Source organism: Boleophthalmus pectinirostris, unplaced genomic scaffold (assembly GCF_026225935.1).
Source record: "Boleophthalmus pectinirostris isolate CB_2022bp ecotype Guang Dong unplaced genomic scaffold, ASM2622593v1 HiC_scaffold_20, whole genome shotgun sequence".
Lineage (NCBI taxonomy): Eukaryota > Metazoa > Chordata > Actinopteri > Gobiiformes > Gobiidae > Boleophthalmus > Boleophthalmus pectinirostris.
In genome coordinates this window covers 27,624,602-27,640,220 of record NW_026571153.1, presented here as the reverse complement: position 1 = coordinate 27,640,220, position 15,619 = coordinate 27,624,602, and the positions used below count along the sequence as shown (strand labels likewise).

Below are 15,619 nucleotides of genomic sequence, written 5' to 3'. Positions count from 1 at the left end.
AAGGAGAACAACGACGACACATTAGTGAACTACTGAGCAAAACTAATGTTTTTGGTCATGAATAAAACAGAAGGAACTTGTTAATTCAGACTAGAATTAAAATAAAAAATCAATTTCATGATGTAAAAATTCACATAGATAGAGATTTGTGCAGTTTAAATGCAAGACATGTAACATGTGAACATCTGTAGCATTCAAACTGCACAAATCTCTCTGTCTATGCAAATGTCCACATCATGAAATTGATTTTTAATTTTAATTCTAGAATCAGTCTGAATTAACAAGTTACTTATTAATGAATTACTTATTACTTTTATTTTATTCATGACCATAACATTAGTTTTGTTCAGTGTGTCATTAATGCGTCGTCATTGTTCTCCTTTAAGTTTTTTCTTCCCTTGATAGTTGTGGATAAACTCTTCATGGGAGAATGTTTATCCTTTGTTGGTTGAAGATTTAGTGATGGGGCAGAAGCTGGTGAAACTGCTGGAGAACACACAAAACATTTACACTGATATTTTGCCACAGAAACGCATTAACCGGAAGTGAAGTTTATCCTACACTGCGGCACTTCTGGCTGTACCGGAGTTATGTAATCAGAGTAAAAATTATGAGTAACTGTATTCAGTTACAGTTACTGTTTCAATGAGTGGTAATTGGATTACAGTTACTTTGATGAAATAAATGGATTACATTGCGGTATTTTCCTGTTTTTTCAGTAATTTCACTCATTGCCCGAAACTAAACCAGGTCTAAACTAGATCTAAACCAGGACTAAACCAGGACTAAACCAGGTATACTAAACCAGGACTAAAACCAGGTCTAAACCAGAACTAAAACAGGATTTAACAGGACTAAACCATGCTGTGTGGACGTGTCTCCTCGTCTTCTATTAATAATATTTTTAATTTGGTTCAGTAAAGTCTGGGCTTTTTATTTTCTTTTAGCAGATAAAACATCTTATGTTACAATATCCTCGTCTTTGCTTCTCTACAGCAAATCAAGTAATCCAAAGTATTCAGATTACATTACTCACTTTAAATAATTTAATGGATTACGTTACAAACTACATTTTGGGATGTAATCTGTAATCTGTAGGGGAATACATTTTAAAAGTAACATTCCCAACACTGTATATATATTTTTCTTTAACGTTAGAATGAACACTCAGAAGTGTTAAATAATCAAGGGTCAAATATAGTGAATTTTTGGTCTCTGCATAGTGTGTCCAGACGTCCCTGTTTACCCGGGACAGTCCCAGGTTTCAGGAGTCTCTGTCCCATGTCCAAGCAGATTTATCCAAAACTATTGATTTGTCCCAGTTTTATATAAAAGTCCCAGGTGTCTCTATTTTTGACCAATTTCCTCCAACATAATGCACTATTTCAAATTCTGTTAACAGTGTTGGGGAGTAACAGATTACATAATCAGAGTACAAATGATGAGTAACTGTATTCAGTTACAGTTACTGTTTTAATGAGTGGTAATTGGTTTACAGTTACTTTGTTGAAATAAATGGATTACATGGCGGTATTTTCCTGTTTTCACATTTGGGGCTAAATCCCTTTTTTTTTCAGTAATTCCACTCATTGCAGGACACTACACCAGGTCTAAACCAGGTCTAAAACAGGATTTAGCAGGACTAAACCAGGTCTAAACCAGGTCTAAAATCAGGACTAAAACCAAGTCTAAAACCAAGTCTAAACCAGGTCTAAACCCAGGTCTAAACTAGGTCTAAAACCAGGTCTAAACCAGGACTAAACCAGGTCTAAACTAGGTCTAAAACAGGATTTAACAGGACTAAACCAGGTCTAAACCAGGTCTAAAACCAGGTCTAAAACCAAGTCTAAACCAGGTCTAAAACCAGGTCTAAAACCAGGTCTAAACTAGGTCTAAAACCAGGTCTAAACCAGGACTAAACCAGGTCTAAACTAGGTCTAAACCAGGTCTAAATCAGGTCTAAACTAGGTCTAAACCAGGACTAAACCAGGATGACTAAACCAGGTCTAAACTAGGTCTAAACCAGATCTAAACCAGGTCTAAAACCAGGTCTAAACTAGGTCTAAAACCAGGTCTAAACCAGGTCTAAATCAGGTCTAAACTAGGTCTAAACCAGGACTAAACCAGGACTAAACCAGGTCTAAACTAGGTCTAAACCAGGACTAAACCAGGTCTAAACTAGGTCTAAACCAGGTCTAAACCAGGTCTAAAACCAGGTCTAAACTAAGTCTAAACCAGGTCTAAAACAGGATTTAACAGGACTAAGCAGGACTAAACCATGCTGTGTGGACCGTGTCTCCTCCTCTTTTATCAATAATATTTTTTAAAGACTCGGCCTTTTCATTTTCTTTTATCAGACAAAACTTCTTCTTTCCTGGTCTTTGTTTCTCTACAGCAAATCAAGTAATCCAAAGTATTCTGATTACGTTACTCACATTAAGTAACTTAATGTAGTGGAATACATTTTAAAAGTCACCTTCCCAACACTGTCTGTGAATTCATTTATGTATCATATTTTTTCAGACTGTTTGAAAATGACACAGCAAAACTTTAAACTTTTTACAGTCTGCATATTTCCCAGTTCTTTTACAATCCTCAGTCAAACTCTTTCCTCCAAACTGACATCTCCACTCCTTCTGACTCATTTAATTAAAGACGTGTAATTACCGCACTAATAAAACGTTCTGGATTTAGCTAACCGCGGGGGACCACTATTCCGGCGCTCCAATTTGTACTTAACACTTTAATTACGTTCTTGAGCCCGTGTGAGGACACCGGCGCAGCCATTTCAGCCTATCTGTGCGCTTCCCTTTGTCATCACTTCCTGATTAGTTTGCTCCGCTTGTATCCAGGTTATCAGTGCGTCTAATTGGCGTTTGAAGGTAACGGGGGAGAACCATTTGCATAATTCCGGCTTTGTTCAACACATGGCTGCAAATGTCTTTTCTTTGGTGCGTCCCTCTCTGTCAAAGCCCTTATCGCGAATCCTGTTTCACTGATTAAGTTACAGAGCATTTCCAGCGCAATTACAACTTACAATTGATCCTTTCAGAAGCTGCAAAATAAGTACAAATACGTGTGTGTGGAGTTACAATGGGGCAATATACTTTGTGACGGGGGGTTCAGACTGGGTGAATGTGAGCCTTCCCCCCCACGTGGAATGGTTTAGTCCTGGATTTGACCTGATTTAAACCTGGTTTAGACCTAGTTTAGTCCTGATTTTAGTTCTGGTTTAGTTCTGGTTTTAGTTCTGGTCTAGTTCTGGTTTAGTCCTGGTTTTAGTCCTGATTTTAGTCCTAGTTTAGACCTAGTTAGACCTGGGATAGTCCTGGTTTTAGTCCCGGTTTAGTCCTGATTTTAGTCCTGGTTTAGTTCTGGTTAAATCCTGGATTAGACATGATTTTAGTAACTGCTTTAGACCTGGTTTAAATCCTAATTTTAGTCCTGATTTTAGTTCTGATTTTATGTTTTGGTTTAGTCCTGGTTTAGACCTGGTTAGACCTGGTTTAGTCCTGATTTTATTTCTGGTTTAGTCCTGGTTTTAGTCCTGATTTTAGTTCTGATTTTATGTCTTGGTTTAGACCTGGTTTAGTCCTGATTTTAGTTCTGGTTTAGTCCTGGATTGGTCCTGATTTAGTCCTGATTTTAGATCTGGTTTAGTTCTGATTTAGTCCTAGTTTAGTTCTGGTTAAATCCTGGATTAGACCTGATTTTAGTAACTGGTTTAGACCTGGTTTAAATCCTAATTTTAGTCCTAGTTAATCCTGGTTTAGACCTGGTTTAGTCCTGGTTTTATTCTGGTTTTAGTCCTGGATTGGTCCTGATTTAGTCCTGATTTTTTTCCTGTTTAACCTGTTAGACCTGATTTTAGTTTTACCTGTTTTAGTCTTGGTTTGTTTTAGGTTTTAGTCCTAATTTTAGTCCTGGTTAAATCCTGGATTAGGCCTGACTTTAGTAACTGGTTTAGACCTGGTTTAAATCCTAATTTTAGTCCTGGTTTAAACCTTGTTTAGACCTGGTTTAGTCCTGATTTTAGTTCTGGTTTAGTCCTGGGTTAGTCCTGGTTTAGACCTGATTTTAGTCCTGGTTTAGACCTGATTTTAGTCCTGGTCTACCCAGTGTGCTCTGAGTTGTGCGTCAGTGGGGACATGATGAAAACTGAGGTGTGGTTGGAACTGTTGTTTAGCTGAACATAACGAAACACTACAATGACATAGAGATGAAGAAAACTGGGCCTGGGAAACGGCTTTCTGGTTTGTGACGTAAGTGTGAATAGAATGCTTAACTCAATTCTGCATAATACTAACTGTATTTCTTTATAAAAAGCAGTAAATATCATTGTTTTGACGAGCTGCTCAGACTGGGAAGAATTTATGTTACGATTAAGCAATGAAAAAGTTGCCTTACAAAAAAAGTCATGTAAAAAAACACCTCTAAAAAATAAAAACAAGGCAGCTGTAGTCCATGCATGTGGTAAAATGATAAAATATGTTTATTTTGTAATTCCAAATGATCTTAAACAGGCTGATCAGAGTCAACTAAGGGGCTGTATGTGACCTGGAACTGGACAATGCTCAGGTCTGCTTTACGTGCTTGTCTCTGTGAAAATGGAATGTTCCACAGTATGTCATTAAACTTCTCTATTTTGTCATTGGGCTAAATGATTTACAGATCAGATCAGTGGAGAAGCGGACCAGCTCACAGAATATATCTTTTTCAAAATAATAAAGTAATAAAATCGCAATTTTTGTCCTGTGAACCTGAATTTTTTAGTATTGATACCTGCTCAAATAAGTATCGAGTTTCAGTACTAGTTTTAGTATCAGTTATCTGGTTTTCGATACTTTTGACAATGCGATGATAGTTAATTAATTATGATCTGTAACTGTGCTTCAATTTGAATTTTCATTTAAAGTAGATCAAAAGACTGATATAAAAAGTCTAAAAGTCATTTATTGTAACAAATCTCTCCAATTTGTGTTGAAAGTCTATGAATAAGAAACTGTTTGTTGTAAAGTAGCAAAGACGAGGAAATCTAACATAATAACTTTGTCTACTTAAAGACAATAAAAGTATTTATACCTTAACCATATTAAAAATATTGATAGAGAAATGTGAGATCTGGTTTTAGTCCTTGTTTTAGTCTTTTAGACCTTTAAGTCCAATTTTAGTCAGTTAGTCCTGGACTTGTCTGGTTTTAGTCCTGGTGTTAGTCCTGGTTTAAACCTGGTTTAGACCTGGTTTTAGTTCTGGTTTATTCTGGTTATCCTGTTTAGTCCTGGTTTAGTCCTGGTTTATCTTGGATTTAGTCTAGTTTTAGTCTTGGTGTTATTCTGGTTAGAGGCGCACAGGAGGAAGCGCGGTTTACGCAGCGTAGCGAGAAAACACGATCCACACGCGGCTGGAGCATTACGCATGTCTACGAAAGAAACGTGGTCCGCGCGTTCTCAGGTTAATGATGATGATGTGTGTGTGTGTTTGTGTTGTTTGTGTGCATGAGGGCAGGTCACTAAGACAGTAGTGCAACATCATGAGTTATGCAGGTTGTTTTCACCAGGAATTGTTGTAGGCATTTTATATTTGTTTTTCTTTATATTGAGAATAATTTCCAAGAACGAATGTGTTTTTACCTGTGCATGCTGCTCTGTTCTATGGCTCTTCGACCTCGTGCATTGTGCGACTGACGCCGCGAACGTGAACATGACGTTTGCATCGCTCTTACTGCGCGCGTTTTGTGTGGGTTCCGGCAATGAGTGGAATTACCGAATAAAAAAAATAGCCTCATTTCATGAGGTGTAGTGCTGAACGACTTTAAAAAGTATAATGTGTCTAAACTGTAACTATTTATAATAAAAGTGAATACAATTATCTGGAGTTGACTTTGGTTTCTTCAAACAGTTCATAACACAATTTTCGGATATTTTTTGCACAATATGGCACAGTGAATAATTTAGAGCGAGTGATTGATTGCAGAGGGAACAAACTCATGTTTTGGAATTGCAGTTTGATGAATGGTGTATGATTCTCCATCTGCTGCATCCATGTTTGGCTATTTCCAATAAATAGCCTCATGAGAAAGAGAAGAGCGGCACAGCTGAATGTACAAATGTGATGTGGGTATTTTAAGGTCTAATTTCTTAAAGTGGATCTAGTCTGCAAAATCAACTTCACAGACCTTTTAACCATCTTAGTCTTTTTTTTTTTTTTTTTTTCCAAGCATGTTGGAGTAATCTTTAATTGCTTCTTTTGCCAGTCAGTCCCACTGCTCTGTACTTACTTCATTCTCTAATTTTATTTTCTGAACCTGTGATACATGCAGGTTTTGACAGCGTCGCAGAGGTAGGGTGACCATATTTCCGTTTGTGAAAACCCGGAAACCTTCTGGGGGTCGGGCGGGGGGTATTACAGGCAGGTAGTAATAGGGAGGTACACACGGGTGGGTCAGGACTAAACCAGTTCTAAACCAGGACTAATCTTGGATTTAAGAGAGAAAACGCAGAGCAGTTTGTCCGCAAAGCGCGATCAGGCAATTCCCGTGTGAGGTGCGGAGCTGAGCCGGTCCTTTCTTAGTCCTGTTTTAGTCCTAGTTTAGTCGTGGATTAGTCCTCCTCTTCAGTCCTGGAATCAGTCCTGGGTTAGTCCTGGTTTAGTCTTGGTTCAGTCTGTGGTGTAGGCAGCGCAAATGTTTGATATAATCTTGGGTTAACGGGCAGGTGCGGTCCTGTACTGGCGGGTGCGGTGTTGTACTGGGGTCTCCAAAAATGGACCCGTGCGGGACTCAGTGCTGTCGGCTCCATTATGGAATAAATGAATCTCCAGTTTGTTACATAAAGAAGGAGGAAAATAACACAAGGACGACAGCAGCAACAAGTTTTAAGAAGGAAGTAAAAAGGGTTGCACCTGTCCTGTCTGAGAAAAGTGTATGAAGTGTGTGCTGAGGTTTTACAGCCTTAAAGGGATAGTTCAGGAGTTTTTGACATGAATCTGTATGGCATCCCCGTCATCAGTGTTGTGCATCAACACTGACTTACCCCCGAAAGCGTCCGGTGAGCCGAGATACTGGCCCGTTTTGGTGCTGAGGAAAGTAGTTCGGCAAGTTGTGTGGGGACTGTATACTAAAGCGTTTTTCTTCTCAAAGCAATATGTGTTCAAAAGAGTGATACATTTGCATCACAAAACCATCGTCGCCAAAAAAGTCAGATCTCATAATCGCTTGGCGCTATTTTCTCTCCGTACGTACCACTGCGCGCGGCCACCAGGTGACAGCCGCGCACCGATCCATCACTTTGTGCAGTTGTTCAGCAGTGTTTACATGCGCAGACCGCGGCCACGCGAGAGAGCTAACGAGAGAGCTAGAGCCATAAGTATATGAGCTTGTATAAGATACATATGAATATATCTAAAAAATGGTGCGAACTCTTGATTATCCAGGCTGTAACAACAAAAATCTGGCTGAATCTCCACGCACATTTCACTGTTTTCCTGTCACGGACTTTGCGCTGAGGAAACTTTGGCTTCTTGCCTTTGGCTTCAATGTGGAAACCAAACCAGGTAAGAACGAAGAAGTGCCGCTACGTTTACAAGAGAACAGGTTCAAGAATCAGCTGTAACTCTGTGTGCAGTAAATCACTCAGTGTCATATCACCAGTGAAGCTTCTACAAAACGTAACTTTATAAGTCGACTGTTATTACTATTGTAAATGTCACGTACACTATTGATAGCAGCTACGTGGACGTGTGGATGATTCTATGTTTCTATTAGTCGTCCATGCTTCAGTCACAGTGGAGGCTCTATGTTCACTGTATACGAGTTTCTAAATGACGTGATGGTGATTGTGGTTCACTCGGTCTCACGGCTCCAGCTTCAACTTGTACCACTTCTCTGTTTTTTCTCTCTCTCTCTGCCCGTTCTAACTCCATCTGGTGAAATTCGGCATCAGTATATTCGGGTTCACAAAGATCTCCCCTTGGGTTTGTGGTAAAGGCAAAGTCTTTATTGTCGGTGTCATAATCAGACATGTTGTCGCTAACATTCCGAGCAGTAAACAAAGTGAACCAGGCTCATATACTTATGGCTCTAGCTCTCTCGTTAGCTCTCTCGCGTGGCGGCGGTCTGCGCATGTAAACACTGCCGAACAACTGAAGAAAGTGATGGATCCGTAAGTCGGTGTGGATGCACAACACTGATGACGGGGATGCCATACAGATTCATGTCAAAAATCCTGAACTATCCCTTTAACACAGATAGAATAATTGTAAAATATAAAGTTGACTACTTCGCAGATTTCATGGAAGTGACCGTGGGACTTTATTTTCCGACGGACCGATCAAATGGCAAGTGAAGAAGAAGAACTACAACGTGAAAATTAAAGGAACAGAGAAGTTGGAAACATAAGTAAAAGTAATTTATTGTTTTATCATTATTCTTTTCATGTTGTAGTTCTTCTTCTTCACTTACCGTTTGATCGGTCCGTCGGAAAATAGAGTCCCGCGGTCACTTCCGTTGTGGCTTTTTGATGTGCTGTGGCTTTTAAATGTGTTGCAGCATTTTCGTTTGTGTTGTGGCGTTTGTATTTGTTGACGCGTTTGCATTAAAACAGAATCCCGTGGTCATTTCCGTTGTGGCTTTTTTCGGTGTGTTGTGGCTTTTTGTTGTGTTGTCACATTTGTATTTGTTGCGGCGTTTGTGTTTGTTGTGACCCCTCTCAGCTTCCGTACACATCTACAGACTTAAACTAACAAAAATCATTAGAAGGTTTTTTGATACTCCTTACGGTTTGCCCTTAGCACGCCGGCGAAAAACACCTTCAATTTCCTGTTTCTTCGGTGACCTGTCACGGCCACAGGCATTGGCCTAGAGAGCTCAAATTCAAATCACAATTGCGTGATCCAGGACTGAATGTAATGAAATATGAAATCTAATAAAAGTGAACTGTATAGCGCCCCCTTGCATAGACATGAAAAGTAAACATTATTGAATTAGTAGAATCATTATCTGTGAAAGGTGCTATATAAATAAAGATTTACTTATTTACTTACTATGTCTGTGCTCCCGTTTTTCTGGTCCACTATCCATTCTAGAGCCTATAGAAGCGAGCATACGTACACTATATGTTGACCCCATTACCTGAGCATTCCATGGACACTGCACTTGTCACTGTTAAGACAGCTCAGCGGAGAGCACATGGACCCGGGCGATGCCTGACTGACCAGAGTTAAAGAGCTATCCCATAATCCTGACAGCCCACTGATGACAACAGCCATCTCATCACGGCTCCTACACTGGAACTGCTCGCTTGCTAATGTGATGGAGTGCTACTTACAATTTACAGATGCTGCTTTGATAAAAATGTAATTATCCTTAAAAAAAAAATAAAGACACAAGTTTATGAAGAATGATTCAGGCTTAGTAAGGGGTTAGCAGGGTATTAAATGAGTAGTTGCTATGGTCTGTCTGCATTTAATAGGAGGGGTTCAGTCACGTGATCATGATGAGGCACGAATTTCAGGTGGAGGGCAGGAAGTGAGGACAAACACAACAAACACGGCTCTGGAGAATACAGATATGGAGAAGAGTTCTTATTGTAAGGATTTAGAGCCAGTAACAAGGCAAAGGTACGAGCAGTTAGTTGACAGATATATTGGACGTGACCCTGTCTGAAGAAAATGAGGGAATTTTCGACCGAAGTAAAAGATTTGACGACAATCGAGGCAGTGGATATAACGAACTACCTTGTTCTCCAGACATCGTTCTACACTCCAAACAACAGATGAAGGCGTACAAAAGTATGGAAGCATGTAACCTTTTTTGTCAGTGGATGGGTCATCAACCTTGGTGCAAAACACCTACGTGATGATTATTGTTTGGTTTGCACCAGGGTGAGTGTTTCTCTTATTTTATGTGTATAGATCGTTATGGAAAAAACCTATCGGCAGTGACCTATCTATCCCAACTATTTAATGTCAACAAACGCTGTTAGCTGTTAGTTGTTAATGATTCGTTTATGTTTAGGTAAACCACAAAAAACTATTTATCCTTGTCGAAGTGGTCACTGCAGACACAAGCATTTACGGATTCTGCTTCTCCTGACCGCAAACATAGGTTTGTAATTCACTTTTTACGGCGTTGTTCTGTCAGCTTTTCCCATTTCTGACCTTTGTGGACGACTATCTTCGGTACTCTAAAAAAATCGCTTTTCCTTCTCTCAGTTAGAACGATTGGCACAGCCGTAAACTACACAAACACATCGGTATTTTCCAGACAAAGACGCAACAGCTTCCTCCAGTCAGTTCACTTCCTGCCCTCCATCTGATTTCTCGCGCTGACAATCGTAGCCCTGTGACGTCACGTGAAACCCAGCTATTATACGTTATTTTGGACAATAATTAGGATGTGCACATTAGCATGCTAGTTGCCGTAAGCTTTACCATGATGACAAACTCTCTGCTGCTCTCTGAGAGTTGAGAAAAGCGCTTATAAACTCATTGTGGTGAATAATTCTAATGCTCGGGATCGATAAGGTAAGGACTTCTGCAAACCGTTTTAAAGGAAGTAGCTCTGTTTTTCACGGTTTTAAGACAATAAAAATCAAGTACCGCAAGCCTACGTCACCCATGCTTCCACATGACAATTCTCCATAAATCTACAAAAACATGATACAAAACTGTGCGCAACTTGACAAACCTGATGCGATGTGCTGTCAAATACAAAAGTGAAAGTGTCCAAAACAATAAAAAGTAAATACATGATGTCTTAGCAGTGAAAACCCCATAGAAATCAAATACCCCCGCTTTAATGTCAGGGTGCAGGAATCCTAATTCACACTACGAGTGAGGGGTTTCCTTGTGCCGCCGAGAGGAAAATGTTGTCTATTTCACAAAGTAATCAGATGGTGCCAAAGGTGACTGAGAGATAGAAGGTTAAGGTAACACACACACACACAAACATAGTGGCCTATCTGTCCAATGAAATAGAGTCGCTGACACAGTAGAAAGGAGCTAAAATGGCCTAAGAAATAAAGCCTAGTGATTCCATAAACACTCGTTGCAAAAATAAGCACGCAGAACCTTAGATCGAGATTAAAGGGCCTATATTAAGTTATGGGCTCTATTCTCACTTACGTCACAAAACCGGAAGACGTTGGGAAACAAGCGGATGAAGACTTCCTTTGAGCTCTGTTGGCAATAGTACAGGGTATCCTCAGGTTTGACTACCCCAAAATTAAGACTTTTTAAAGACCTTTTTAAGACTGTTTAAATGAAAATTAAGACCATGTGGGCGAAAAAAACACAAGCTCCAGTTCCAAACAACTACAGTACAATATCTAGAATCTAAGAGCCAACGTGGATTAAACCTGCACTTCCCCATGACCCATCCAACGTCTTCCTCCACTCTACTGATTGTTTACTCATTGCCACCGGTGCCAGAAACCAAAGTATTGTTTGCACATACTCCAAATTAGACGTTCATTCACCTTGAGCAATTTCACGTTGTTGTTTTTTTTTTTCCCCTCCCTCCATTTAACGTTGCACTGCAAACCAGTTGAATAAACAAAAAATAGGCTAATGAAATTTAAGACCTTTGTGAAAAAAATAAGACTTGGATAACATAATTTAAGACTTTTTAAGACTTTTAAGACCCCACGGCTTCCCTGTAGTAACTTTGACAAATTCTGGGAAAACCAAGAAAATGCACATGTTTTCTTCATTTAGATTGTCATTGTTTTCTTTTATAAATTACCTATTCATTTGTGTATTTGTGTAAAAAAAAATGTCACTGTAGCATTCTGTTATGTTTGGCAGATCAGTGTTAGGTAACGACACTGGAAGTCATCCGCATGTTTCCAAACGTCTTCCAATAAGCGTGAAAAGAGCCTATCTTCTGATCCAGTTATGATTTTGTTCCCTCGTCAAACCTGGAGTTGTGTTTTGTTTCATTCACACATGTTTAACACAAAACCCTGCATGTTTAGGCTGAGTTCATCTCTCAAACAGAAAACATTCTGTTCCACCTTGTGATATCATGTGGTAATACAGAAAGTGCTCCACTGGGTTTTTAAACTCAGTCCATTTTCACTAGAATCATTTATTTTAGCCCTGGAATTGCCAATTTCTACTGAACCAAAGGTAAAAGGAGCTCTTCACTTGAAAACTACCAACCTTACAACATGAAACAGAGCATTTTGAGCTTTGGAGATACCATACCACATTTTTCAGAATATAAGGCGCACTTAAAACCCTTTTGCCTACTGACCTCAAACCGTTTTTATGTGGTGTGTGTGTTTATGTGCTCAAAAATCTGTCAAAATGTTTTAGTAAGACTTTTGTAAGCTACGAAGCCGCACCGTTTGATGGATTGTCGGTGCATTATGGGTGCCATAGTCAGGAGCCTCGCGGAGTAATACACATTCAATACAACTCCGGGCGAGTTATGTCATGGTCTGCCGATGGATCATGGACGCCTGGGCTAAGGATCAATCTCAAGTGTCGTCCGAGCTTTCACAAAGGCCCAAATCATCACTGAACAGAGAAGTAACAGCGACGAGACTGACTCGGACGAGAGGGATCCTTGCTTGATGCCGAATGTTAAACTCAGACACTGAAGATAAAGAATTTGATGGATTTGTGGAAGAGGACTGAAATGAAAAAGTGAGTGTATTGTTTTGTATTTTATGTGTTACAACTGAACAATGTTGAGAGTTTTTGTGAATGTATTGAATAAAGTTTGACTGTTTTGTTTCGCTTAATGCGCCTCATAATCCGGTGCATTCAATTATGTATTAAAATAGATGAGAAAATTCAACATTATTGATACTGCGCCTTATAATTCAGTGCACCTTATAGTCCAAAAAATACACTAGACAAACTAATAATAAAGGATTACTCAAACATGTGTGAAAAAATATGAAAAATAAAAAAACTCCAGGTCTGTTTTTGAGGAAATAACAACATTATAACATGGCATGAAGCTCGCAATTTTGTATTCTAGTCATCAGCACTTTAAATCCTTTGGAAACAGTTAAGGGGACCGATTATGCAGCTGAAACAATTGAGGTTAACTTAGCCTGGCCGACAAAGCCCTCTTCTCTCATACTGCAACGTGAAGTGATTGTAGATTCAAACTTCAGTCGTCAAATTCCATTCAACTTGTATTTACACAGATTAGAATTTCTAAATTTTGAATGAGACCATGAATTTCAAATGCGTTTACTTTGCTGTACGATTTGGAGAAAATCTAAGAAAGAGAAAATTAGAAATTTGCACCAGTAATACAGAAGCGTCACAAATTTTAAATGAAAATTTCAATTATTGGGATTTCTTACCATTTGCGTTGGCAAGTTGGGAAGAAGTACTTCAGAATTTTGTTACTAGTGTTTGTCCAATAGGATTCAGATGTAGTTTGACAATTATCAACTTTAAAGATCAACGTTCCGAAAGTAATTACAATGTCCAAGCTAAGTACAAACAAACCTGGAAGATTTTTGAAGATTTTGATTTTAAAAAATATATAATAAATAAATAAAGTGGGACTAAACACCTTAACTCCGCCTACAACCGCAGAGAGTGAAAGGGGAGAAGGGGCGGGGTCTGGAGGTAAAAGGAACAGTGTGATTGGTCGAACAGGTATCCACACTTCAGACTCCGCCTTCGCAGGCAAGTGTTTGCGATCGGAAACCACCTGGCTGTAATCGGTCGGGGCAGTCTTGCGTAATGTCATATAGTACTTGAAATTGCTACAGTCACTGAAGGCAGCGTTTCTCTTTTTTGACAAGAAAGAGGCAAATTGACCTAGTTTGCACTGAAATTGCCAAAAATTAGAAACAAAGATAATGCTATGCGCACTGTTTAGTTACAAAAAAGGCAGATTTAGTGTTTAGTTCCACTTTAAATAAAAAACTTAAAATAAAATGTTGAAGATTGCTTCTATGGGATTCTTCTTTTTTCCATCTGCTGAACCTTGTCATCACGTCATGCATTTTTTCCTCTATGTGAAGTTATTGCTTTAAAATTCCAACCATGAAACAGGGACAGATCTTCTTCCGAATGTTATAAGAATCCGAACACTCGACAAAAAGGCTCGATTTGCATTTCTCCTGCCTGACTGCGCTGGTCAGCCTCCGAGAACAAAGGCCTATCATCCTTCACAGGCAGCAGGTTGGGAGTATAGCCCTAACAACCCTGTGGTAGAGTATCAAATGTCCGCTGGTGCACCCCCTCCTGGTAGCTCAGTGCTAGGAGGAGCTTTTGCTTTTGGATTTGTGTTCTTTATGTTCCGTATGTTCTTTATGTTCTTTGTGTTCTTTATGTTCCTTGTGATCTTTGTGTTCTTTGTGTTCTTTGTGATCTTTGTGATCTTTGTGATCTTTATGTTCTTTCAATTCTTTGTCCTTTTTGCCGTTTTGGAGAACCGGAGAGTCACTGGAGGTCTTGGGCGTTTTCCGTGGCGGGCTTTGCTCAGCGACGTCGTGGAGTGAGGGTTCTCTGTACATCGCCACTGCAAAGATAAATAAGAATAATTAGTCTTACATAGTGCTTTTCAAAACAGTCCAATTTGCTTTAACATTTTGCACATTATCCCTTTGCTCCAAACTTCATGAGGGTTTAGGAACTATTGCCCTGGGGCAGAATGATGGAAACGAGGCTGACAATGTACCAAGGTACCAATGTACCAATGTGTATTTTTCACATTATAAGTCGCACTTTTTTTCATGGTTTGGGTGTTTCCTGCAACTTATACTCCGGTGCAACTTATATTTTAAAATGTTCACAGTGAAGCCTCGAGAGGCTCTAGTCTTGTGTGTGAGTATCTGCTGCTCCTGTTCCTCCTGTACCAGTCACTTCACTCTACTGCACATGTCTCCTGCAGAAAGAGCCTCTGTCCTGTCTGTATCATGTCAGTTGATTGCAACATTACTTCTGCACCGATGAAGGTTTAACATTTAAATATAAACTTACAAAGATGACTGAGAAGACTGAACACAAATGCCCCCGTGAAATCTGCAGCTGAAAATAGTAATCAAGCAGCAGAAAGAAAGTTTGGAGTGAGCAAGAAACTTGCACCAGGAGGATGCACCATGGAACTTTCCTGAAGTCACTGGATGGATGGACAAAGTCTGGACTTCAGTGACACTGAATCCATCCTGTCGGGATTCAGAAAGGCCCGAATAATTCTAACTGGAACTGATGCTGAGTCTGACAACAGCGACACAGAAAAGGAAGCAGCGCTCCGTTTACCTCCGGAGGTCGAGGCCGAGTTTCTCAGAAGTGACACCGAGGATGAAGAATTGAATGGATTTAGTGATTTGGAGTGAGATGGAGAGGTTGGTAAACTTGTTCTGTTCTGTTGTTTATGTTATAGTTTATCTGAAGAACTGTTCATATGTGATGTTAACAATCTGTTGTTCTCTCTTCTATTGTTATTACTAGAACTTGACTTTCAACAGGAAATGTTGGTTCCTGGTCTCTGATTTTATAAAATAAATTTCCCTCAAAAAGTGTGACTTATAGTCCGGTATGACTTATATAATTATGTTTTTTCTCTTCTTCATTTAACTTTTTCTTGGCTGGTGCAACTTTTACTCCAAAGCAACATTTAGTCTGAAAAATACGCTACATCATT

General features: G+C 39.4%; 1 protein-coding gene across 1 annotated transcript in view; it reads right to left on the bottom strand.

Annotated features, from left to right (window-relative positions):
• Positions 1–14,231: 14,231 nt before the first annotated feature.
• The window catches only part of fgf11a (fibroblast growth factor 11a), a 218,019-nt gene continuing 216,631 nt past the window's right edge, over positions 14,232–15,619 (bottom strand). Inside the window, exon 5 of the mRNA XM_020922256.2 lies at positions 14,232–14,494. Coding sequence (XP_020777915.2) covers positions 14,232–14,494 — 263 coding nt within the window. The remainder of the gene's footprint in view (positions 14,495–15,619) is intronic.